Raw genomic sequence first — 27,879 nt, forward strand, 5'->3', positions numbered from 1 at the left:
TTGGGTTTTTTTATGGTTTTATCCACACACTGATCCAGACATCATCATCCAACACTTGATATTTATTATCAGTCATATATGCTTTTCAAACACAGAAATCACAATCCTTGTAGCTTGAAAAGAGCAGCAACTACTCTGATAAAACTATGACTTACTTTCAAAGTAACACATTAGTGTGCCGATTCTGTCACTGAAAGAAACCCAAAATGTCGGCGGATGAAAAAGGACAAAGATATTATTGATTAAGCACTTTTAGGGATGTAACTTAAGCATTTTGTGGTTCTCAGGCGTTATCCTGCTGAAGATCGATTCATCGCCTCTTCGTTCAAAGACAAAACTCTCATTTACTGGCCTCTTTCTTTTCTTCTTTAGCAATCTGAGCTGCAAATCAGAAATAAATATGCATTAACTCATTAAAATATATTGGCATTGTATGAGATGACAAAAAAAAACTGCAAAAATGAACAATCAGCAATTTTACACTGATTGTTCCTTTGCTCCTTTGTGTTAAAAAAGAATGGACATTTACGGATTAAACCTGCATTAAGTTACTTTTGGTGATTTGGAGAGAAATTAACCAACTGGTATATTTAGTATAGTACATTTGAGAATATTCAGCTTTCCTTTACAGATCATTTTTTGCAAGCCCTAACCCCATCCCTACGACCTGCGAGAACTTTAATCATGTTTTTCGTAATGTGGAAATTTGAGACAGGATGCTGCAGATACTCTAATAATTCATATATGACTATAAATATTTTATTTTCTGGAGAAAGTTACCAAAATTCTATTACTCTGTAAAAATAAAACAGGTTACCGTTGCATGGATGGAAACCAGCAAGCCACTTACGTCGGACCTCCAGTTTGCACTCCACCACGTCCTCGCCCTTGTCGTTGACAGCTTTGCACATGTAGACGCCGCCGTCGAAGGGACATGGCTTACGGATCTCCAGCGTCAGAATACCTTGCTTTGACAGCATGCGATACTTGGCTTCATTGGAGATGTCCATTTTGTTTTTGTACCAGGTCACTTTGGGCTAATGGGGCAGAACAAAGCATTACAGTCATGTGACATTTTTACACTTTGAGCCATCATTGGTCCAATCTAACTGCAGATTATGTTTGGTTGTAAATTCGCCTTAATTAGATCGTAATTTATTAATCTATTATTACTTCTATTTGTTAAGATATTTTTCTGTTGCCAAATTTAAGTTATTTTGATTAAAAACTTTCATAGTTAATCCGGGCCTTGAATTGGGTAGTTTTGGTGTTTCAGTGTCAAAACTAAAAGTTTGTCAAATATTTTAATCACGTCTTTAACAGGAAGCTGTGGAAGATGAAGTATTTGGACCAGATAGCCGTAGAAATCCCTAGCAAACCCTACTGGATGGGTACAGATGAAGAAATTTACACACCAGCAGGTATGAACTAGGCCTTAAGCTACTGCTAGACATAACAGATATTGACTTCAGTGTCCTGAATCTAAAACGACAATATTTTTGTAATTGTTTTTTATTTTAGTTGTTTTTCTATCCATAAAAAAATACTCCTCGCTCTGTGCTGTTGTATATTTATTTCCTCAAAGTTTAGCACCAAAATAGCTGCTGATCTCCTTAGATAAACTGCTCTTTTTGCTACATACTGAATCCAATTGTGATTGGTTAGATTTGATTTAAGTCTGTATTTGACAGGATTTTATTTAAAGTGAATTTGACTGAATCAAAATTAACAGGTTTTTTTTCTTTTTTCATATGTATATGCATTGAATCTGATTGTCTCATAAAGCACCCAGAGATTACTTCTGTTGTGTCCTTAATCTCAAACAGTAGATTAATTCAAATTAAATTACCAACATCCTTTTTTTATCAAATACAGAACCTGAGTTTTCGTGAACTAATTTGAAGACGCATACCTTTGGTATTCCTCGCACAGCACAGCTGAGGGTGGCGTTGTATCCTGCTATTATCGATCGGTTCACTAAAGGATGTGTGAACTTGGGAGCCTCTGAGAAGTCATGCTCCCTGTATGTGGGAGATTTGTAGTCGATGCCTGCCGAGACACACAAAGATTAGGCAACTTTTTTTCTTCTATCGCGTTCTCCTTGTACTTCCTATCATTTTCCCCGAGTTATAAGACAGAGCCGACCTGATTTCTGGATGAACACGCTGTCCTTTGTGGTGAGTGGCTCCGGGCTGAGGCCCACCAGGTTGATGGAAAACACTCGGAAGATGTACTCATTCCCCATGATGAGGTCGGACACCACGCAGTGTGTTCGTCTGTAGTGATCATGGACTGTGAACCACTCCTTTATGTGAATCACATAAAACGCTTCAATGAGGTTTGATGAAACTAAATAAGTCCAAAACATCACTTCTTATCTGTCTGTCCTTTGCATGTGCAATTTTAGAGATGCATTGCTTCAAATGTGCTTTATTTTTGTTCTTCTTCTCTTCTACTGAACTAACAAAAGTAAGAGAAATCGGAAGAAGACAAAAGTATATCTTAACCCTATTGAAAAATGTGGGAAAAACTTCCACTTGTCTTCATATTGTAGCAGAAACCGAAGGCGTTTTGGTGCGGGCTATTTCTTAGATGCAGGATAGAAACAGGATACGAGGCAACCTTAAAGCACATTTGACCTCAGTGCTTTTCTCTCTGACATGAACCAGGTAGACTTATTGGTAACACGATGACCACCACCTAAAAGCTCATTGTGTTGCAAGTAAAATTAATTTGATCTGATAATGACTGCGGTGAAACGCGAGCTGACCGCCATGCTGGCTGGCGAACAATGTCTCTGCGTCACTGCACAGACTATCTAGACCGGGTCAAGGCTGAGAGGATGAGATTAGGACATTCCTGGGTAACATGACATTCTTGGCAGCTTGAGGTGGAGGACGGTGGCAGTAGGAGTGGGTTGCCAACTGGTTCATCATTACTGGTGGACAAAGTGGACAGCATGCTCAGCATTGGATAATTGAAGAATAAATGCCTCTCTCTCTCTGTTCCTCTTTCTCATCCTTTTTCTGTGAGGAAGTAAGTGGTAGTTTTTTTCTATTTAAATAGTATCTGAGTGTCAGTCTGTCCTTTCTCTTTTTCTGTTGCTACCTGAGTCTTTTTTTATGTTTCTTTTCTAATAATACCTAAAGCCGAACTACAGAACACTTGTTAGTTTTGTTTGTGTTAGGTGTCTTAATAATATGACCATTTCCTGTTAGTGTTTGTTTTCCCGCTATTGAGACTCTTTGTCACAATTACATGTGAGCTAGATTTTAAACCTCCAAAATTATTGGACATTTTAGCATATTAATTACCAGGTGGCTCTGCAAGATCAGAGATATCCTTTATGACAAACAAACAAATAAATAAATGACATTTTTGTTCATTCATCTGACACAACAAAATAAATTCATGGTATAAATAACAGGAAAACATCATGTGAGTAAGGAACACACAAAAGTTTTATGCTTTGCCGATCTAATTAAAATACAACTAAATATTAATTTCAACTTTACTCTGATGTTTTCAACCCGGTCATTATAACAAAGAGCACAGATTCTCACCATGGTCTTCTTGTCAGCTTTCTGAACGGTGTAGCCAGTTATTTCACAGTTGCCATTGTCCTTTGGTTGCTTCCATTCCAGGGCCACATTAAACCCCCACACATCGGCGATCTTCAGGGCCTCTGGTGGCCCTGGGAGATCTACGGGGACAATAATTGTTTTATAATGACTACGGAATAATTACAGAAATTCAGCCCGGCTAAACTTTGAATGCAGTCCAACTCACCAACAATCTGCAGCGTGATTTTTGCTGTGTCTTCCACGTTCTCAATCTGCACTTTGAGATCGTACTGCCCTGAGTGCTTTCTCTCCGTCTTTCGGATGAAGAAGATCGAATCGAAATCGCTGTTCCTCACGCTTGCGATTGAGGGGTCCAGAGGTTGACCGTCTTTACTCCAAGTAATCTTTGGCCTGGGTTTACCCTGCAGACAAAGGCAAGACTGAGCTCAAAATGCAACAATGTAAAGCTTTAAATGACATTTAACTAAGTGTCACGATTACAATATTATTTAACAAAGGCCGACAGAACAATGACTCCTAATAAGTGGTAGTTGTTTGGTTAAAACAAAATACTAGTCTCATGCAAGGTTTAGAAATTGGATCTAAAACGTTGCTTTGTTGCAACTGTTAAAGAATGAAGGGAGTTTCTATAGGTGTTCTGAGGATTGAACCATCATAAGGTGTATCACATCCCGGTGTGACAGCTGCTCTGCTCAGGGGAAGAGAGCTCTGGAAAATGGAAGTAAGGGGGCTCAGACGATCATTGGAACATTACTCTCAGCAATCTGGGACAATTACACCCCCCAGCTGTCTCATAAAGACAGAACGCATCATGAAAGACTGCAATCAGCCTGCAACCTTTCTTGCAAGCCTCCAGCAGGGACCACCGAATTCAGGGACTATTTTTTTATTTATTTATTTTTTTATCTCAGTGCTGTACACCACTCTAAAATGTAAAGTTCACAATGTGCAATGTCAATGTTCATAACATATACAATGAAACAGCGTGTCCCACACACTAATGTGCAATACATATATAGTAAGTCATTAGCACAAGCTAATATTACATTATCTAGACTCTAGAGTTTATCATAACACTAGACAATGACTCCTATTGTCTTTACTAGCTGTCTGGAGGTATTTACTGTGTTTTTTGAACATAATAGTAAAATTAAAATGTAAATCACCTGGAACGGGATCAAAACGTTAACATTTTCTCCAACTTTCTTGATGAGGGTTTGTCGGAGATTTCGTGGAAGCCAAATCTTTGGGCGCTCTGTAGAAAACAAGACCAAAGTGGGCAGTAGGACATTTTTAGAAAACCTGTGAGGGTCATCGGAGGATCTTTAAAATGAAAAATAAGTGAAAAATTGAAAATAGGCAAGTACCCTAAAACAGTCACTGCTGTTTATTCTTTACCTAATTTTAACACATCAGTAATCTCAAACATCTGTTTGAATATATGGGAGTAAAAGCTGAAAAACTAAATTCTATTCTCTACAGTAAAAAAAGAAAAAACTTCATTATTGATTATGGATAATCCTCATATCTCATTTATAATATTGTGCACTGCATTTTTAAGGCTATCAGACTGGTACCTTTGTTTTTCCAAAGGTCCACCTAACCAATGGGATTAAAAAAACAAGAAAAAAATCTCTGAAATTAGTCAAGTAGTTAATTGAAAAGGAAAAGGTCTGGTAAGTCACAATAAAAATATCAACACGGATGGAAGGCTGTGCTCAGCAAATGTATCCGTAGCTGTGTAAATAAAGAGAAAGTGAGCAGAAAAAAACAAAACAAATATACTGAGGCTTTGGAAGACGTTGGAAATGATTAAATTTCTCCCTGGAGAACTCAAACACCTCACAGATTCCTGGTTACTACGCTTACGTGAAGCAAAATGAGAAACTGAATAGGCCTTAGCGGGGATGTCACAAGAATCAGCTGTAGAAATACTCACGCATGATCTCCCTGATAGTCACAGGCTGCGCCAGAACGGCCGGAGAACTGGGCCCGGCCATGTTGTAGGCCCGCACTCTGAACAGCAGTTTGTCTCCTGTGGTCAGGTTCTTGATAGTCATTGATGGTCTCTCTGTCAGACCCTGGATGGCTGGAATCCATTCATCAGCTGCCACCGTAGAGGAATACAAGTCAAAGTCACATAATTGTCATGTATGCATTGCTATTTAACAGCTAAGATAGGTAAATATTATTAATGAACATGAGCGGAAGAAGTTGTGCAGCTCATGTGCCATTTTGCTGCAAGTATTCCATTCTGGAGATAAACTCTAAAATAAGCTGCCCTTATCAGAAGCATGCAGGTGGCAGCACTTACTGCCTTCCTTGCAGTACTCGACCCCATAGCCCTCGAGCTTAGCAGCGCCGATCCTCTCCGGAGCTCGCCACTTCAGTGTGATAGAAGTGTCGCTGATGTCTTCAACGTGCAGTCCAATGGGCTCGCTAGTAGGCGCTGAGAGAGCGGCAGAGGGTAGATAAAGAGCCTGCTTAGGCGGTTAAAGAATTAAAGGCACTAAATGAACACCTAAACAAGTGGACGAGCTTGATCGACGCCACTAACGTGCCTGCAGAGCATTCAGGCATGTTTGAATGTCTGAATCTCCCTATCTCCCTTGAATTTACTGGAATTTACTTATTTGCTATTTACATCAAAATGAACAGGAGAACTGAAGACTAAAGCGTTGCCTTAACGTGCATGTGTGACCCGGTGAGCGTGCAACACAAAAGCGTAACTTTGTTTCAGTAATTCTAATGAATAAATAAATGGCAGCATTGGTGAACAAACTGCAAATGCGTCATCGTTATTTCTTCTTTTTGGTGTCTGATGATTTTGATGTTGCGTACGTTTTTGGATATTGGTTTTTATTTTCAAACTGAATGTGATCAGAGAGACAAATGCAAGTAAAAATGAGAGCAAATGAGGCAGCTTGAATTTACACCAGACGTGGCCACTGATGTCTTTATATGTCTAAAATTAAAACCACTGAAAAAGGGGCACCTGTGAAAGTCATAAGTGTCGACTGACTTACATGATCTTCATCTCTGTTAACGAGTCACTGGTTACACACAGCGGGTGGATTCAGCCAGCCTGTTTTTAAATGGGACACCAGTTATCTAACAGTCTGTTACCCTGTAAGCCTGTGAGTGGCGCCTTCTTTCATGCAGAGAAATATGAGCTCTCTGTCTGACCTGCAGTTCACTGTCAGACTGAGGTCTAAGTGCCTGCTGTGCTACGTGTCTAGTGGGGATAAAATGACATGATTTTGATGTGCATAAAAAGACCTTGGTTCATTGGTTACAACCCACGCAATGTTCTAACTGCAGAGGTGCCAAAAGCAAACCACTGTTACATCCCTTTGAAACAGCTTGGCCTCTTCTTTGGGCAAAACGCAACAGATGAAAGTGCATTATTGATAGGGAAACAGACAAAGCATGTGATAGATTGCTAAATTGAGCTTCGCATGTTTCTGGAAGCTGCTCATAAAGCCAACTTAGCATCAACTGATTCTTTTGTTGTTTTCAAAGTTTTATTGTTCTGTCAGCAGAGCCGATCTAGACAGGCAGAGTGGGATACAATGACCTGAAAGCTGTTTTTATGCGCTGCTCGATACATAATCAAATCCTTGACGAACCACAACAACCTTAACCGGCACCATCACCTATAAAACTCAGATGGAAAGAATGTTCTTGTAGTTCAGCTCACATTTTAATATCACTATCATCTGGATTTTAAAACACAAACACTCCTGTATTCTTTGGCAGGTTGAATATGAAAGCAACAAGACAAAACTACACCTAAAGATAATAATTCCTTCTGCAAACATGTTGTCTGCAGCAGATTCCTCGGAGACCACGGTTTCCTTCTCTGTAGGAAAACATGCACTCCCTCCTGCTGGCTCCTCATTGTCAGCTGGATCTCCCACCTCCAGAAAGAAGGCCAACTCTGCAGGGGGTGCTGCTGGTGATAATCCCCTGGCTGCAGGAGTTAAAGAGCTCTTGGCTCTGTTGGTTTCTTCTTCTGCTTCCATAAGCATCAAATCCTCCACTGGCTTCTTCTCTGCTACATTGGGAAGCTAAAGTTTTATCATTTTTCCAGTGACTGTATGGCTGCTTATCAAGTCTGCCGTGTGTTTCGTTGTCTGTTTTCTGAGTTCATCTTCTCATTGTCTTTAACAATCCCTTTTGTCTTTTCGCTGTCTTTACTTTAGTAACCAAAATAATCTTGGACTGATTCTGAATCAGGAGTTACTCAGATTACACATCTTAAAATAAAATTTCAGTAATATTTTGATAGGTACGATTATAAATGGCACTGCTCTCATACAGATGGATATAGACAGCCTTTCAACCACAAGCCCCTGGTTGAATCTGCCTTGCAACATAAAGAGTCTTTAACTGTCCATACTGTGCAAATATAAACATATACACCATGATGACTCAAATTACCAAGGGATTTCAGGAGGAACTGAGAGTAAGCTGAAATCATATGCATGCTAAAGCCTCATGATTTTAGTAGTTCTCTTAGAATTAGTGACAGAAATGTTAACATTACACCACAGTGTTAATTCCTCTATTGGGTACACAAACACTCTGTGTGATGTTGCTAAGACAAACGAGGCCGTATTCTTGTAACACAAATAAACATCTTCTCATAACCACGAGTGAGTAAACTCTGTAACCTAAAGAAAACATCTCATGGACTAAACTGAGTCTGATCTAACCACAGCAAATATTGTTGCAGCAACACACAAGATTTCTAAAACCATTGTATGACATTTGGAGAAATCTCTTTCGTTCCTCCTGTCTTAATCAAATTGTCTTTACGACAGCCTTCCAACAACAAACAACATTTAGTAAACACATGAGGTAATTTGAATAAAAGAAATTTACTTGGTGTGAGATTCCTAATAAACACTCACCGACTGGCACGAATGGTTGGGAGGCTGGACTGTGATGTGACATGCCAATGCTGTTGACGGCATAGACTCGCATCTCGTATGGCATGCCTTCAATCATGCGCTTGGCCTCAAAGGTTGTTTCAGGGTATGGGTCAAAGTTCAGTCGCATCCACCTGTAGCTCCTCAGTTTCTTCCTTTCCACGACATAACCTTAGCATTCAAGAGCAGCACATTATATTCCTGTCTATACAGACAAATACATTTTACTACACCCATTTTTTGAGCAAAAATGACTTTGATGGATTGGTCCATTATGGTGTAACATTAGCACAAACTGCCTCACATGTGAGACCGTAGACAAAAAGCCATCAGATGTCTGACTAAATGGCATCAGAATGAAAAGTCTTAGCAAAAGCATCTTCAGAAATAAAGGTGCCAGAAAAATACAGCGTAAAAATAACAGCCCTCATCAAAAACGACTCCAGACGAAAAGATCTCAGCTATGGGCCACTGTCTACTTTAGAGAATGCATGTTAATCAAAAAAATATCCTAAATGAAATATATTTTGTAACAGTATGTTGATGTTTACCTGTGTTTTAGACATACACAGGGTTCGTTGCACGTCTGCTTCCGTATTCAGGGAAAAGCGGCCGATCACTTCCGGTCTATTGAAAATGGCATTTTACACCGAGTGCTTGCAGGGCTTGTCCAAGCTAACAATTAACGATGTACATCGTATTGTAAGGCGGGAACCAAAGCTACAACAAACAAGCTGGAGAAAGGTTTTGAGATGCCTCATTATGTATTCATGGATACGAAGGTTAGGTTTACTTTCTTTAAACTTTATGGCTAACATTAACTTTAGCTTATGCTAGTAGGCACAGGTGGATTAATTGCTCGGCTGTCTGGCTGTGGTCTGCTCACTTGTTCCCATACACTTGCTCTTCCAGGCTGAGTACAGAAGTGATTCCACTGAAATAACGCAGGGACGGCTCATTTGCAAACTTTGCTGTGCGCAGCGTTAGCTTTAACTTGTCCGTGACAAATATTTACAAGCCACCGTCTTCTTAATTCAGGATCGCTTGGAAATCCATGAAAACTTAAGAGCCAGTTGTATTTAGAAGACAACAATGTTTGGTATTGCTTTATTTGCTTCTGAAATACGACTTTGTCTTTCCTAGCTGTCATGGTAACTCAAAGCAGAAGCAAGAACGCTGTATTTCGCTCATGCGGATGTGACGTCGTGAAGAAGTGCAAAGAGCACTTCTTCATGCAATTTCTTCAAAACATGAATTTTAAAAAGTAGGAATCTGTTTTAATCATTTAGAAAATGGAAATGAATGGAATTTATCAGTTTTAAAAGCTCATTAAGTAAAGACAAATTGTAAGCAAGACCAGATGTCCAGTGTAAGAGACATTTGAAAAACTCAAAGAAATATTTTTTATGAAAAAAAAAAAAAAAAAGATTTGCAATGTGTTTCTTTCAACCTTAATACTTAAAGTATGAAGAAAAACAAACTTTTCTGCTTAGTATCAGGAGAAAAAGAGGTATATAGGTATATATTGGAAGTCTCTTTCCAAAATGTATTGAAATGACATGGAATAAAATTTATTACATAAACTGGCCAATTTCAACAATTTAGTAGTGTTGTTACCAATGATTGGATCTCCGCCATTGAAAAGAGGGGGCTCCCACTGAACAATGCAGGAATCCTCCCCAACGCTGAGGATTTTAGGAGCCTGGGGAGGATCTGGAACATCTATGTGGTAATACAGTAACGTAGTTAGAACATGTTTGTTCTAAAAGTTCATTTTGTCTTTATCAAGGAGCAGAGTATCTTTGTCTTACCAACAACCTTGACACTGATATCAGCTGTGTCTTCCCCTGCTGGGTTTCGAACGACGACAGAGTAGATCCCCTCATCCTGTCTCTCTGCACCCTCGATGGTGAAGATGCAGTGACCTTTGGTGGATTCCACGTGGACCCTGCCGTCTCCTTCTGTGATGACCTAATCATTAAAAATGAGTCAACTCATTTTGCAAAAACCCAGGCCTGACGTTGTGGTGTAATACTTTTATATAAAACAGTTGGCAAACAACTAACTAACTACAACTTGCTTGAGCGGAGGCTCATGTGCTTAAGTAAGGATTTTTGGATATTGTCAAAGAGGTGGACAGAGGTGAGCCACTTGGTTAAAAGTGACTATGCAATTCCTCAATCATCTATACTTGCTTATCATTGCAGGCGTGGGTTGGGGAGATGTAGGAGGGTGACTTTTGCCAGTAGTATTTGGGCAAGAGGCAGGATATGGTCTGGTCGACAGGCCATCCCAGGGCAAATTAGGACAACTTGGATCAGTTACCCTAGCAGTCACGTTTTTGGCATGGAGTGAGACTACCCAAAAAGAACCCGCACATGCAAACTCCATCCAGAAAGACACCAGGGTTGGATTTGAACCCAGTAGCTTTTTGCTGCAAGGCAACATTGCTAACAACTGTACCATGGTGCCACCCAACTTTCATATTCTAAAACTAATTTAAGCACAGATTCAGAGTATTTATGTCAGTAGTTTGACTGTTATTCATTCACATTTTCCAGTCCTGTCATGATGAAGCTGACAAAATGAACCAAAAACAAACAAACAAAAACCTCTTCATCAAACTTTCCAATCACTGACTTCTTTAGATCAGTGTTGGACAACAGGAACATGTGTTAAGATAAGATTTTAAGGTATTTTAATAAATATAAAACATAATTAAACTTTTTTTCCCCCCATTTTGTTACTATATAAGGCCACTTTGTAAAGCATACTTACTGTTCAGTCTCCTGTCATCTTTGCCTGAGAGGCTTCAGTACACAAGCTTACCTTAATCAAAGATAATTCATGCTGTTGGTATCATGCTCTTTGACTGGTGCATAACACTGAACAAAAACATAAAAATACCATCTATATTTTAGATGTACTTTTATAATATTTGTCATACTTAAACAGCAAAGTGGTAGTGTTGAAACAGTTCTTTAGGGTCTTAGTACAATTTTATAGCATTCCCAAAGCTAGCTGTTTACAACAATGATGGGGTTTTCTTCCTGTGTATTACTGGTGAGATAACAGGAATCCAATTTTCAAAAAAGCTATGTCATAAACAATTTAAACCACAAAAGCAAAAACTGAAATAATATTAAGAAGTTTTTTTTATTATTACTTATTGTTGAACAAGCCCAGGTTTTAGCCTGCTTTCATTATATTTCACATGAAATATTAGGATTTTTCAATAAATATTTATTTAATAATTGAAAAGAAGAAATTCTCTATGGCAGCCCACAAGGCTCAGTTTTAACTTGTTTACTTTTCCAGCTTTTTATATTTTCAGTTTAGCATCATCATCAAGTACTTCCATTGATCACATGTACAAAATAGAAAAATCATTCAACCATCTTGATGAACACAACAAATTAGAATTAAAGTCAAGAGATGAAAATCATTTTTACATTAAAAATATACATAAATGAGATGACTTATTTAACATAGAAAAGATGGCAATTATATAGTTGTATGGAAAAAAAAAACACTTTTTTCTTAACTGGTGAGAAATATTCTCCTTAGATTGTGAGGAGCCTGGTGTCAAATTTAAAATTGGTTTTAATGAAATATTATAAACATAAAAGGTTAACTAATTCACATGTAATGGATTTTCTCATAACTAACATCTTTCTTGCATTAAAACTTTTTTTTGAAAATTTGATTCCTTTGTTGTTGTTTTTTCAAAGAGACTATCAATATTGAAGCTGAATGCTGGCGTCATGCAAACTTGTACCAAATAAGTCAAAACAAAATATAGATATAGATATATAATCATGCACTTACCTCTCCATCATTTAGGGTCCAACAGGCTGAGTGCCCTTCTTTTTCTTCCCCACCAGGTTTTACAGAACTAGCCTACAGTTAAGGACAGCAAAGCAGTAAAAGCTGATAACAGGGAGGGTGAGAAACCTCTGATTCACCTAAGATTATTGCTTTTAGATAATAGTAGCACTCTGCTGGGTAAAAAAAATAAAAACAGCCAATGCATTAGTTTCCCTGACATTAGTGGGGCACAGCATGCTTGTTGCAAAAACAAATACATGAAAATACAACTGCTTTTAAAAGCGATTAGCATCCTTTGAGCTTATAGTAAATATGTTAGAACCCGCTTGGGCTTTCTTGTTTGCATATTAAATTGCAGGGTTGTAGAATGACAAACTGCTTTCTCAGCAGATGCCAGCTCTTACCTACAGCTCTCTGGACAGATGGCTCCTGTCAGCATATTAACAACACCAGGTGCTACATCTCTTTTACCTTCTCTCCTTTGGTCCAGATCACTGTGGGAGCAGGATCTCCAGTTATGGGGACATCCAGACGCAGTTTGTTTCCAGCCACCACTATGATTGTTGAATCAGAAGTGCGGCCCATGCAGTCAAGGTGGATCTTGGGAGGATCTTCAAAAGTAATGCATCTGGTTATAATGGGGTCTGACTTTCATTTTTCTTTGCTGTGCAAGACTGTAAGTTTGCAATTGTGTACCTTGGCGAGGCACAAAATCAATCTTCACCTCTGAAAGATCAAATATAAAGGAGAAATTCTTTAAACGTTTGGCTTGTGAGGATCAAATGATGACTTTGAAGTTTCCAAGCTTAAAAAATAATTACCCAAGAAATTGAGTTTAGCTGAGAGGTTGAAAGCATATCCGTCTGGCACAAAAGTATAATCTCCCTCATCTTCAGGTTTCACTTCATCAATGGTCAGTTTGTGGATTCTGTGTGTTTAAACATTTAGAAAATCATGTCATTGGACACGGGAACCAATTACATAACATGTACATGTTACCACACATGCATAATTTAGCAAATTTAGTGTCATCACCTTCCAATATGAGAGATGTTTGTCCTGGCATTGGGTTTGACTTCAACACCGTTCTTGTACCAAGTTCCCTTCACATTCTCATCCGACACTTCGCATTTGAACACCGCCTGATCCTTTGCCTTTACCGTGAGGTCCGCAATGCTCTGGTAGATCTCCAGTTCTTTCTCTGTGCAGTCAGAAAAAAACAAACAAAAAAAAACACAAGCCCTAGGAGCTCAGAATTAAAATCATCATGGGCTTTACACTTTTGATGGAAAAAGTTACAGGGATACCATTTGAGGAGTGGCGTGATAATAAAGGTCCAGCATGAAGCATCGTTTTCTATAATACAGCAATGTGACGGAGATAAGAGAGGAAGTGTGTATGACTTGTGAAGAAAAATAAAATGGGTACCTCCTGAAAAACACATGCAGGAGCTCTAGATTATTTCTGCATATCATAATAAAATATGCATGGGCGATATTGTCCACTGTGAAATTCAAAGGCTACGCTAGTCAGCACACTGCCCAGGCAGAATAAACAGATATGGTGGGAATGGTGCTATAATAGAAACTCTGCTGTGGACTGAGGTGTTGATCCTTGTCTCAGTGCAGCAGCTGGTCATTCTTGGCAGGTTAGAGTTTAATTAACAAGGCATATAAACAGCAGGAGCAGCTACTGGGCTTCAAATTATACACAAAACCTCCTGGGACATCAGAACAGATTTAAGTCAGGAATATAAGGGAAAAGCTATCCGCAGTGCAACAACTGGACTAAAATTTGACTTTAAGGAAAACAAAAAATGTGAAAATATTTATGAAGTCATGCATGTGTTCAAAGTTGTTTTAAGTTTAAAAGGAGGATATGTATTTTAAGAGATTAACTGAAGTCATGGGTGGAACTAGATGGAGCATATTTGTATCTGGAGGTTTAAAACATTAAAACATTGTTTTAATGGAGGATGGAAACTTAACATCTGAATCACTGACTGGGATAAAATGTCAGTAAATGAGCTCACATTCTTCCTTTTCACTTCCAATCCAACAACTCAAAACCGAGAAAGAGAACCAGCACGTACTGAATGGCGCTCTGCCTTTCAGGTGATGCACATGTACGTCTTCTAACTTTAGCTGACATGCTCCTGGTGCCGGAACCTGTGCGGATCTACGCAAGCTACACAGTGTCAACCTGCCAAGAATGACAAGGCTGCACGACTACTGGCCTAGCTGTGATGAGATGTGTATTTGGACAATTCATCACTGACAGAAGAAACAGCCAAAGTGTAACTCTCACCCTGCACCAGCAGTTCAGCTACAGACTCTCCTCCGTTTGTTTTGACCTTGTAGTGTCCACCGTCTTCTTTGGTGGCTTCGTTAATGATCAGCACATGCTTGCAGCCATCTTTCTTGAAGCGATATTTCAGGGATTCATCTCTGGTCAGTTCAACCCCGTCTTTCTCCCTGGACAAGAAATACATTACCATTCACTAATAATGTCAGTTCACTGTGTTTGAGGTATCTTTGAGCTTCTTCGGTGTTTTGTTTCCCTTTATCCATTTACAATGTAGCCATTTTAACTCAAGACCTCTGACATTTACATTTATTGTTTATGAAAGTTGTTTAAACATGTAATCATTAAGAGTCAATGAAAATAAGGCATACTGAAGTAAATCTCATCTGATATGATTGTGTAAACATTTTTGTCTGCTTTTGGATAATATGGTTTTTATCATTACACCTTTAGTGGGAAAATAGATTTTATTTTGGCAATTATGATTAACATGGTTTTTTTTTTTTACTTTTTAGCCATGATTCATTAGCATGAAGCTTAAACTACTAAAACCGTAGTGTAGAGAATAACATCTCACCATTTCACATTGGCTCCTTCTTCTGATACTTCGCACTCTAACTCTACCCGCTCGCCCTTCATCACCATCTGATCCTCCAGATTTTTTACAATTGTAACAGGAGGCTCTAAAGACAAAACAGACGAGAAACATAAAGTTCATTGCGTGCTGATTTGGTCCAAACTGCTTCTGACTGTTTATTACCTTTAACGAATAGCTCTGTTGTGCATTTCTCCTCTCCAATGACACATGTGTAAGCTGCATCATCCGCTAAGGAGCAGTGGTTAATGGTAAGGTAGCGCATGTTTCCAACGCTCTCAAAGATATACCTTTGGGAAAGCAAGAATATTTTCGTAGCTCAAAGAGATGGCATTGTTTTATATCAATTTTTCAACAAAACTCAGAAGATACTTACTTGCTGAAGATGTATTGAAAGGATAGGTCATTATGATCCAGATGCAGGGGAGAAAAGTGGATATTCATAGTTAAGTACATATGCATGGGGGCAGAACGTCCTTATTATATGCAAGTAAGTTCAAACCTTCCAGACTTTTGGATTTCTTGTCCATTCTTAAACCACTTCACCTCCACATCTTCATTGGCAACCTCGACTCCCAGCTTTATTTTATGGCCCTTTAACACCTGGTATGCAGGATCCAGCTTTTTGAGGAATGCTAAATATAAATGGCAAATGAAAATCAGCCTTTCAAGTTTTTGCAGGTTCAGATGAAGCAATGCCTGTTTTAATCCCGGCATACTGACCTTCACTCTTCTTTTCTTCCTTCTTCATCTTCTTAAGCCTCTTGAGCATCCCTCTCAGGTCGGTGATGCCGTGCTGGAAAGCAATCTTTTCATATTCTGAAGGGGGAGCGTGACTGAGGATGTTCCACACATCAACATCAGGATCTGTGTTCATGTGTGCCGGTTTGATGGACCTGAGACAATCGGGTAACGCTGTTAAAATCAGGCACGAAGCAAAGACTTTGAAATGTAAATCATGAACAAAAAGCTACACCTGAAAAGACTAATTAGATTTGGGCTGCTTATGTTAATCTAAGTTGTATTATTTTTTTGTCCAAAATACATTAAAATTATAAATCAGCTTCAATATTTAAAAATATTATGGTTAAAAAATATGCTAAAAACTTAGAAATAATAGAAAAATGTCAATATGATTGCGGTTTGCAAGGAGCTGACATGTTCAGAACAAGCACCAGAGGGCAGAAATGATGGCATCGCCAACGATCTGGAGTTTTATCAAGGTGTTTCTCAAGAGTTCGTCAGTAGTGAGTGAAGGTCACTAAACCCAGACATGGATCCCATTACAGCTTTACATGGGTGGTCGAATCGTGGGGAATTAACAGTTGTCACAGTGGCACAGAGTTGGAAGTGATGGGAATGTGAGGGCTGGCAAACATTGCATGAAAGGTTCCAGCTGCACAAGACGGTCAACTCCAATGCAGTGCTGTGTTTTGTGCACGAAGCATAGCATAACCTTGAACCAGCTGGTCCTGATATGCTGTGGAGGTATTGTGCTCTTTACAAATGTCACCCTTCTCCAGGTCTCGATAGAATGACATCCGCAAGACTGAAGGTTCACTATCCCCAAGGATAGCATGACTAAAACCACAGCATATTTAGCCACATACTCTGTGACAGCAACAGCAGCAGCCAAAGACTGATTAAGAGTAATACATTTAAGAAGAAAATCACATTTACCAGAATTAATTACCAGAAAAAGTAATTTTTCCCAAGCTAAAGTAATTCTCAAATGTATGGGGAGTCAAATCCCAAATATTTCACCTCTGGTCCAAATAAAGTCTCTAAAGACTGACATAAAAGTAGATAAAGTAGTAGTTTTTCACACCACAGGATGAAGCTCACAGAATCTTAAGAAATTGTCCCGTCCTCAAAAGTCATTTCTTTTTTTTTTTTTTTCTTTTTTTTTTTGCAGTGAATTACTTTTATATAAAAAATAAATAAATACGATTCCCAACCTCTGAAAATGTCAGCAGGCTCTCACTCGTGCAGAGAATATTTGAAAACAAAAGCACCATTATGAGAATTAAGAAAAATGCAGATATTATGTAATTAGGAATGAAGGGGTTCCCTTTCCACTTCAGCAAACTGCTGAACTTTTAGGGATCAAATAACATGAGTCGGACCTCAAACGCATGCTAACGCCATGCTAACGTCATGCAACAAGTAGGTTTAACGTTGCTTTTATTTTGCAACGATTTCATTATTATGATAATATAATGTTAAGATTTTTTTATATGCACTGACTGTCATAAGAGAGATTAAGTGAAATTGTTATTAGTGATCATAAGTTTGTTTCCTATAGGTTACTTATATAGTTTGCAATTGTAGAAATGACTTACTCTCTGTGGACAGAGGATCACCCAGAAAGAATAAAAAAACAAAAAATATCAGGCATTTTTATGAAAGTGAAAAAAAGTCACCATTGTTCTTAGTAGAACTTTTTAAAATGTTTATTTTCTCACCTCTTTTTTAATAAGGCACTGAAGTCCAGCTCTCCTGAATCGTCTTTACCATCTGTGCTACTGCAGACATCAAAAAGCATCAACAGTGTAGCATATGGCTTAATCATTTAGATTCTCCAAAGAACAGAAACGTGTCACTGCAGATGTTTCCTTCTAATGAAACACTTTATATTGCATTTGCTTTATGCAAAATTAAAAAAGCCATGTGTGGTTTTGTTCTATCAGAGATACACACAATGGTTTTGGTTGTTGGTTTTGCAGTCACAAGTCGCTCCCAACTCAATAGTTTGAAAATGCTTCAGAAGAATGACAAAGTATAGAGTTTACTTTTAAGCTTTTACCAGTCTGGATGAGTATGGAAAAGAATGAAATGACATACAGCAACATGTCTGAACTTCAATGGGAAACAGTTTCCTCCTGAAGACTGAACCAGCTGCCAAGCTCAATGTATTGATTGCTGGGCTAATGTAATAATCCATTTCTTCAAGAGTGAATTTTAGCTGTGATATTTCAAAATAACAAAACAATAGAACAGTTAGAGTGGCAAAAAAAAGTGTACAGCCTTCTTATCTTACAGAAAAAAACTTAAACTGTTATAACAACAAAACCCTTAAGCAGTAGTTTTCTCAACATTGGTTCAAAATGATGTCATATTACCTCAAGATAATTAAAAATCATGATACTGTTACTAAAGTTTGAGATACAGTTATCTTGATAAAAAGAGATTTTGAAATATCATGTAAATAAGATGAAGAGCTAAATATTTAACCCTTGTGTCTAGAAATGGGGTCCACCGACCCCACACACGTAAAACTCGTATCATTTGCCACAGTCCTCTACGTTTTCCTCAGTCTTCGCAAGCCCAAGGGTTAAACGAATGAGGAGCAATTGCCAAATTAAACATCTCTGTGTTTTAAGATAATAATATAATGAAAACTGTTTCCATGACCAAATTAAGTTGGGGGGTCTCAGTATTGTGTGATAATGAAACTTTCTGTGTGACAATTCCAGTTAATTGAATAAGTGAACGGCGGTAAAAACAAAAAAGCATTAAATCGTAATACGTCATGTTACCATAATAGTAAAACTATTGTCAGAACAAAACAAGCTTGGTGTTTTGATATCTTGAGGTAACTGAACTGTTACGACAAAAAGCTTAAGATGTAATTATCTAAATTTAATAAGCTCATGAGAAAGGAGGTCAACGAAAGATAGGAATGTTATCACTGCTAAATAAGCTTGAGATCTGAATATTTCTATGTCACAAGATATTAAATATGAAACAGGATCAAAACAAGACGACCTTGAAATATTGCTGTCTTACATGCACGCTGTTTGGGTTTATAAATGGGCTTTTTATGCACAATCTTGGAGCCTTTAAAATGAGTTTGCACACAGCTGGAATTTAGAAGTGGAAAACGTGTAGGAACCCTGTCTTTACTCATCAGCATCAGCTGCTAACAACTCATGATTTGGTCATGTCTTGCAGTAGGTGATTGTTCCTTTGGGAGGTCACATGATGCCTAGCGAAGAAAGGAAAAAAGGCAGTAGGGAGAAAAACATGACATAAAAGATGCGATATGTAGCAAGACCTTCTACACATCCTAAAAGCACAAAACCATCTCACCAAGCTGCAGCCATAATCCAAGCAATGACAAAACAAAACAGTCGTCGTGAAGCAAAGCAGGCAACCGCAGCGTGTGTTTGTTTCTTATCAGTGGGATGAAAGATTAAAAAAAACAGAGGCATAGACGAGATAATCTCCAACCTCTGACCCAACAGCACGTGAAGGTGAGTCTCTGCTCTGTGTGGTGAAGTTACAACACACTGTAGCTGCACTTCCTCTGTGAGGCAAGCAACCCCCCCCCCGCCCCCCTGGAGGTGGTCTGCTGCTGAAAAGCCTGAATGTCTTAGCACATCCTGCACTTTCAGTACAATAACACCACCGTCAAATCTCACTCGGCCACATGGCTGCTTGGGCAGCTGGCTCGGCTGTTTTGATTGAGACTCAGGAGGGGATCAGAAGAAGCTGACATGTGCTGCTGCAAGCTATTTAATGGATGGAAGACCAAATCATAAAGTTAAAGGTTAACACCATGTTAATTTTGGTATTTAACTTCTGGGTTTAGCTCTCTGTTGATCTTCCTCCTGTGGTCAGTCTCAAAACTCGGTCAACTGGCGGCTGAGAAATCCAAAACGTCGGATTGTTTGGCTTGAACGCAGAGAATAATCAGTCCGTGAAAGAGAGCGACAGCCTCTATTCCTGGTCCAGATTTCTCTGTTTTTAAACAATCCAAGTCTTTAGAATTTGACAACGAGCCTCCGTGGTTGCACCAAATCTCTACCTTGTTGCTGTTCCACTTCTCTTCTTACCGCCTTCACTCCTGATAAGTTAGCATTTTTCACAGTTATTTACCACACATACTATGATATTAATCCAATGCATTTTTATACTCAGTACTTGTGCTGCTTAATATGAAGCTCCTAACTTGAATTCTGCAGGAAAATATTTTTCTTATTGCTAGGCTTTGATTTCAAGTACAACTACAAAGTCATGCAGGAAGCTATTCTTTCTAGCACCTATGTAGGGGCTATTTGACACTGAAATAATTTCTGGTTAGACAACCATAGCATTGGTTATTTTCTTAAAAAAAACAACTTAATTTTTCCTTTAAAATCAGTGTTACTCTTCAAGCCAAAATCCTTCTTTTTCTCTTACATCATACATAATACATTGACATAAACATTTTTTTTTTCCATTTAGCCAGCAAAGCATTAATATCAAATGATTTTTTTTCAAACATTAGAACACAATATTAGCTCAAATTCAGCAAAAGATCCGCAGATCCTTAATTCATGCTTTGTAATTTGACGTAAATAAAAACGTTTCATGCATTCTGAGTCACTTACGTGCGTCTAAAAGCCGCTCTTATATCCAGACCTTCAGGAGCTCGAGCCTCTGAAACAAGAGCAGATCCCAAACTGATCGAAACATCTGTAATCATAATACATAGAAAGCAAAGCATGCACAACACTCACCATGTACGACAAGGTCAAAATTGCAGCTGTCAAACTTGTCCTTGGATGAAACTTCACATCTGTAACCTCCAGCAAAGTTAGGCTTAGCAGCAATGATTTGCATCTCAAATGTGTACACCTGAAACGACAGATGGTGATGATACAAGGTGCAACAACACAAATACTGAACTATATCACTCAACAAAGCAACTAAAAACTTTGCAACTTTGCTTTTTTAATACAGAGAGTCCCACATGCAGTTCAAAATGTGATTAGCACATGTGTCTGAAGAAAGAGCTTTCCTAACTTTGGCAAAAAAAAAAAAAAAAAAAAAAGTACAGAGTACAGATATGTTGCCTCTAGTAGTTTTATACTTGTTTTCAACAAATTCTTACAACTAATAAATGTTAACAAATAAGACCAATCAACACTGAAATGATGAACAATCAGCGTGTTTCTTTGTATGCCTTCAGTTTACCTTGGTGTTGCGGTCGTAAGTTTCCTTCAGCTGCAGGTGTTTTCCAGACTTGCTGGCCAAGTCCATCCACTTCCCTTTGAACCATTTCACGCTGGGTTTCTTCAGAAGTGATTCAGCATTTACTTTAGCCACAAATGTGATATTTTCACCTTCGTACAAGAAAAATACAGATACAGCATTCTGAAAGTTAGCAGCATTTTTTATACTATTATTATTATTACTATTATTATTATTATTATTATTTCTACTGCTGGGTGAAGATGTGGAAATGTAAAGAAGAGGAAATGAAAAGTAATGAGAAATTTGAGTTCATATTATGTTATATTGGTTTTCAACGAATTAGAAATACAACACTGGTCTGTCTCTTTTACAGCAATTTAATTTAGCATGTCTGATTCAGTAATTGGACTGAAACACTGGCAACACTTCAATGAGAGACCAGCATCTGTCTATTTCTTCTATTTCTGTTTTTCTACGTCCATATTGAACTTTTTTTACTTGGTTAAACTAAAAACACGAAACACTGAAGTAAGCTTTCCTTCAAAATGAAGTCTGGTGCATCACATCCACTCACCCACAGTGACTTCTCCACACTGAGGTTTCTCTGTAAAGAGTCCAGTCAAGTCCTGTCTGGTGTCTGGAGGGTGAGCATCTAAAGAAAAATCCAGCTCAAGTTAATTAACAAACAAAGTGAAAGGAAATTAAAGATGAGCAAACTGCATGACAAAGATCCGCATTTAAATGTCGACTAATTCAGTCTATATTTTAAGAAGATGTTAAAGTTGCTGGAAATAAACAAACAAATGAGTTTTGTTTTCGTATATAAGAACATACACTATTTTTGCACTCAAATATGAAGAAAGTCTTTTACATAGAAATCTGAAAACGTGTGAAATGTTTCAGTGTAAAATGCAATGGGAGCCTGATGATGGTTACCCAGTAACGCACCCTCAGCTGGCTGAGCGTCGGGTTTTGCAGCAGAGGTTTCTCCCTGCGTGGAAGCTGCAGGAGGTGGAACCGAACCCTGGTCAGCTTTCCCAGTTTCACCAGCAGGGGCCTCAGCTGGAACCTCTGCGTCGATTTTATTTTTGGTGGCATCAAAAGCACAGCAAAAGAGATAAAAAGCAGTGAAAGTAAACATTCTGCGTGGGAAGTGAGTATTTATCCGGCAAATATGCTGCACTGAACATTTAAGTTCTAAATATTTCTTATGACTTATATTATCTAAGTGGCAGGCTAACTTTTCCACATGTTATCAGTGGCCTGTCATGACGGTGCTCAGGGCCTGTTGAGTGGCGGTTACTCATGAGGAAATAATGTGCTGGTGTCCAGGTCACCGTGCAGGAAGAGCGAGCGTGGCGGCAGCTGGTTTTCTTCAAAACATTTGCTTTCGTCTTATAAAATATAAACATCCTAAGTACGTTACAGTGACAGTGCACTGGTGCAATGTTAGTCAGTGACACTAAGCAAAACCTGGGAAAATGCAGTGCTAATATCCTGGAGGAAATGAAACACAATTGGCACTTGGGAAAGGGCTGTTGGGAACGTTTAAGGAATTTTTTAAACAAATGGGAAAATAAACACTTTAGGAGCATTTTCTCAAACCACAGTTATTTTAATGAACAGCGGAGTAACGTGAGGAAAACACTCATCATTAGTTTATTACTTTCATCTGGAGGAAAAAGCTATTATTACTAGCACATCTGGTTTCTTCACTTAGAAATTTGTGTTTTTATGTACAATGAATAAGGATAATCAACTATTTAAAAACACGTGGCGTGTTAAAGAAGTACTGTTTTAACTTTAGGCTTAAGTTGTTTCTCAAAACTGCAAATTAATTGTTTCATTATGGTGTAAAGCAAAGCTCCGATTTTGAATGTTTTAGGGGTTTTTTTTCGACAGGTGAGTGCTGCTCCATTTTTCTCCTAGTTCTAAACCCAGTTTTTGAGCTACCATTTTTTTTTTTTTAGAAAGTTTGCAGCTTCCACTCTGATCAAAGCTTGGCTTTTAATTTTTTGATTAAAAAGCTTCAGTGGAGGAAAAAGTTGTTAATTTCTCAACATGTTCTACTAACTCTTCAAAAGCCAACAACAACAACAACAAAAAACCCACTTCAGGCTGTTTCAGAGATTTGATCAGAGGATGTAGAATCATGGTAACATCAAGCGCATGCAGTGCATCAAGTGTTTACTGCCTCAGTGGTTTTCCAAATTGAGTGCTGTGCTTTGTGTTCGGTGACGACTACACGAGCTGTGGATGAGTGATCAGAGGCTTCAAATGCACAGCTGCAGCATCAAAGTCTCCCACCTGGCTTTGATACGACCCGCAGCTCAAACTTGACCTTCGAACCACCAGCAATCACAGCATAGACATTGGCATCTTCCACGGTGATGTGTTTTATGGTGAGGGAGTGCTTGTTTCCAGCGGCTGTGATTGCATATTTATTGCCGCTGGCGATGTCCTTTGAGTTGCACTGCCATTTCACTTTAGCTTCAGACTTCTCTGTCTCGGCCTCAAAAACCACACAGGATCCCTCCTCTGCCTCCTGAGTCTTTGGTTTCTTGGAAAATGCTGAAACTAAAAACATTGGAGTCAAAGTACACTCTCTGAAGCGTAGAAAAGTGAGTGCGATCTCTTCGATCAGGGAGCTCAGCTCTTCGTTCTTTTGCTGAGTGGTGATTAATCAATCGTTGTGTCAATGCCAAAGAGATATTGAGCTTCCTTTTATGTTGATCTCGTTTCGCAGGGGGGAAGCTGAGATTAAGAGCTTCAGAGGCGTCGTAGGAGCCAATGAACGAAAGGCCTCATTATAAACAACAGAATAAAAAAAATTTGCATGTCTAGTTGTTCAAAACAATACATCAAGTGTTACGTCCTATTAAAGTGACCCAAATCTGCCTGCACACTTTAGGGTTTATTTTGGGTTGCTAGTGAAAGGTTGCACATTCTTAAAAACATGTACATCGCTCTCCCTGGGCTACAAGAACAAAATTCTCTCTCTTCTTGCTGCCTTGCTCGGGGTGTAACAATGTCCACTCCTAATTTAATTTTGTTCTTATGGTCCTGGTTTAGACATTCTTACAGCTTGGTCTCAAAATATTACAGAGACAGAACTTTTTTTTTATTCTCGTGTGGTGTCAAACAAAGGGGCGTTGTTGATGCAAAAAAAAAGGTCTTTCTTGCTTTAGTGCTGAAGAATGTGAAGAATGAAATGTTCACATCAGAACGTCCATCTTATTTTTCTTACATCTGTCGTCTTTTGTCTTGAATTTCTCTCTAGATTTGTTGCAGCATTTCTCTTTGTCAGATCTCTACATTGTTGTTATCTTTGCCTTTGTTGTAGTTTTATATCCAGTTTAGTGACCAGTTTTCATATTAGTTCCTCCTGGTTTATTCCTATTTAAAAGAACTAATTAATTCTGTTTGCACAAACACCCACACATGTGCAAACCGTCTTGATTTCCATCCCATGTCCAACTACTGCAGCACAAGCACTCAGCAGAAAAACCAGATGCTTTATTCTAATTCTCTCAAAGAAGATGTGAACTTTTTTTTAAAATAAAATACACAAGAATGATGCCACTGAAATCACCACTGATATAAAAAAAAGAAATGCAGTTATGTTGAGCAACAATTTTTCAGGTTGAAGGTGAAAATAAGGCTGACCCTTAAGGTTATCAGCTTAAATACTTTTGATTGTGAGTCATAAATCAAAATAGGAAGCTATGAAATATCAGAAATGCATTATATTAAAAAAACTGATGTTAGAGAATCAATTGCAATGCTGAGTGTCGTTAGCGACCTACCCTGACCATGATATTTCCTTGTAAAGGTCTTCTCGCTGTGCCTGCGTAATACGCCATCTGTTAAAGTTCCTGCTTTGTCCCTGTTTGGAAAAGTTGTTGCTGGCAAACAGTTGTCGTCTTTAAAAGGGGTCTAAAAATAGTGCGACTGAAAGCTCTGACGCTGGAGGTGTTTAACACACAGCATGGTGTGCCTGGAATCCTGAGCTGTATGTATGCGCCCTTACATAGATACAGATGCTATTTACAGATTTAAATGTGGGACAATTCAGCATATGAGTACAATGTGGACCAAACAGTAAATACAAAAAGAATAAAATCAGACAAATAAATTAATAAAAAAATAAAATAAAATACAACTGTATAAGACTGTCATTTTCAAGCAAGGCATATTAATAAAACAGTAATTATTTTTTGATGATTTCCAGCCATCACATCATATTAGGGTGTTATCATCTAAAAAGTAGGAACCTAAACTCCAGTGGATGAATGGATGGTTGGGTGGATCTTTCTGTAATGGAGTAATTCAAACCACTACACACCATAGTGTCTCTTTTATCTTTCAAAATATCTCCAACCTGACAAGTGTCGTAAATTTCACTGGTGTGTTCCACAGATCCACATGCGTGCTTAAAGGCATCTTATAAACTGTGCAGTCGTGGCTTTGGATGGTACAACACACCACATTCCCTCTCCGTATTCGAGGTTACTTGCGTCACATGTTCTCCCTGTGTCGCTGTTTTGTTACTCGCATGTCATAGAGATACACACTTCTTAAGAAGCCTCTGACACAAGCCGTGTTCAAGGATGTCTAGTTTGGTTTCCACAGGGGTTGTCAAAAATACTTTCCACTGCACGTTATCTTTCCATGAATTTCATTGTAGAGTTGGAATTGTAATGCACTTTGACCAGGCATACTTAAAGCCATTTCTGTTTATTAACTTGCTATGAGACCTCATCATCTGCAGATTAATTCCCTATTTTTCATATTTGCAGATGGGGGATTTTAGTTGTTTTTTTTTCTAAGTTATACACTGGAAAAATAATTTCAGATTAACATAAAATAACAGTGTTTTAAAGAATCTGCATTAATTTTGAATTCATACAGTTTTTGCAAATATAATAAATGCCTTAGTAGTCTTCAGCTGTGTTTTGTATTATTCCTGTTCGGAGTTAAATAAATGGTACATGGCATTTACTTGCATAACTTCTTACCTAGTCCAAAGGACTAGAAAGTGCTTTTCGCTATATTTGGTCAGTCTTCCACCCATTCACATGCTGAAGGTCAGCTGCTACAAGTAGCCACAGCTGCCCTGGGGCAAGCTGAAAGAAACGAGGCAGTCACAATGACTGAGACACAGAGAGTGTGGGTGTGTGTGCCGGCATCTTTACCCAGACAATGTTTATAATCATATTTTCTTATAGGAATTATACTGGGTACAACATGGGAACCATAGTAACAGTTGACCGGCGAAGGAAGCTAAAACTTTTTTTTTTCTTTTTTCTTGTACCATCCTGTGAAAACATGATGCCCAGGATGTTGTGCCTAAGTATTCACATCACAGACACTTTAAGTTAATGTGGTCATGGGAAAAATATCAATATGTTCCCTAAGTTTGTAAATGTGGGTGTATTTCTCTAGCATAAAAGAAGCTGAATGAATATTGTTTAAAAAAACAAACAAACAAAACAAAACAAAACAAAAAAACAGGTGGATTCCTTATTTAGCTTTGCTTGTCAAATGATTTCTGCATCACACAGGCCGCAGGGTGTTAATAACAGCTATTAGTATAACTACAGGCTCAAGATGATCCAAACAGTTTCTGTGCTGCTCAAATGCTTCACACTGCAGGTCTTACCACACACAAGTGAGCCATTTGGACACCACTGTGCCATCCGATAGCACAAACAAGCAGCTCATCCTCGCCCTCAAAGGGGAAACTGTGGTTATCATTTGTCAGGCTGGAATCCTGTTGGGGGGTTTTGGATCTCTGGATCATTTTGTGTATGCAGCCATGTCAGAAATGTGACAAGTGTGTGGAGTTCATCTCATACGAAGCCTCCACCTGGGGGCGCGTTGACAAGAGTTCCTGTAGTGACCGACTTGTTTCCTGCTGAAAGCATTTTGAATGTGGCGGCACATTATTGCACCTGCTTCCTTTGGCTCCCACCTGAGCACCGTTACATCTTAAAACCAGCAGTATGAATTATGAAACAAAAGAAACAAATGTAATTCGCAAAACTAAAATTATAATGTAGACGTTACACTTGTTGTGTTTTACTCTTTGTATTGTCAGTGCCTTTAAGTTTGAACTCATTTATGTTTTGCTTATGATGCAGTTTTATATTTGTCTCATTCTTTATCCAATTCATGCAAATATTTTCAAAATGTTTAGTGCTTTGAAATAGTTTTCCTTTTTCGTTTAATATCCTAAAAAAAAACAAAAAACATACATTTGGTGTGACTGTAGCAAGAGCAGATGTAATCTGAGGTAAGACGTTAAGTTGTTGTAAGTTGAGCAGCTAAATGAAGAAACATACCTGTTTTTTTGGCCGGTTCTGGCATCCTGAACGATATCCTCTCTCTTCTGCAGTGCTGCTCAGTTTGCTCCTGGGGTCAAGCCTCAGCTTTTAATAGTGGTCTTGTTTCCAAACCCAGCCCACTCCATCAGCCATTTTCCACCTCAGACCTAACAGAGTATGAAGAAACAAAAAAAAAAACACACACACACACTGTTTCTCCATCAGAGCAATGACCTGGCTCCCACCACCACCCAACCCTGGTCACGCCTGACCTTGAGCTATATTTCGACTATCCTTTCCACACCACCTCAGCTGAATGATAGGCCTTGAGAGTGTGAGGAAGGGAC

General features: G+C 38.5%; 1 protein-coding gene across 6 annotated transcripts; it reads right to left on the reverse strand.

Moving 5' to 3' along the window:
* Nucleotides 1-27,657, reverse strand: LOC103139407 (myosin binding protein C3). 6 transcript variants are annotated; one of them, XM_007554001.2, is made up of 33 exons: nt 27,551-27,652; nt 23,514-23,783; nt 22,155-22,277; nt 21,781-21,858; nt 21,207-21,355; nt 20,750-20,867; nt 20,621-20,669; nt 20,056-20,094; nt 17,711-17,770; nt 17,588-17,590; nt 15,969-16,141; nt 15,748-15,880; nt 15,622-15,624; nt 15,411-15,535; nt 15,228-15,333; nt 14,654-14,820; nt 13,382-13,547; nt 13,168-13,274; nt 13,043-13,072; nt 12,818-12,957; nt 12,347-12,418; nt 10,330-10,489; nt 10,136-10,240; nt 8,501-8,689; nt 5,899-6,033; nt 5,524-5,691; nt 4,751-4,839; nt 3,790-3,985; nt 3,564-3,703; nt 2,146-2,305; nt 1,913-2,049; nt 851-1,037; nt 1-381 (listed from the first exon to the last, which is right to left on the reverse strand). In XM_007554001.2, the coding sequence occupies exons 1-33, from the start codon at nt 27,573-27,575 to the stop codon at nt 341-343; spliced, it is 3,843 nt and encodes a 1,280-aa protein (XP_007554063.1). In that variant the 5' UTR covers nt 27,576-27,652; the 3' UTR covers nt 1-340. The 6 variants fall into 6 exon arrangements, with proteins under 6 accessions (XP_007554063.1, XP_007554065.1, XP_016527918.1 ...); XM_007554003.2 differs by lacking the exon at nt 20,056-20,094 and having other exon boundaries at nt 27,551-27,651; XM_016672432.1 differs by lacking the exons at nt 20,056-20,094; nt 23,514-23,783 and having other exon boundaries at nt 27,551-27,657.
* Nucleotides 27,658-27,879: the final 222 nt, after the last annotated feature.

Source organism: Poecilia formosa, unplaced genomic scaffold, assembly GCF_000485575.1.
Source record: "Poecilia formosa unplaced genomic scaffold, Poecilia_formosa-5.1.2 Scaffold61, whole genome shotgun sequence".
In the NCBI taxonomy this organism is placed as follows: Eukaryota; Metazoa; Chordata; class Actinopteri; order Cyprinodontiformes; family Poeciliidae; genus Poecilia; species Poecilia formosa.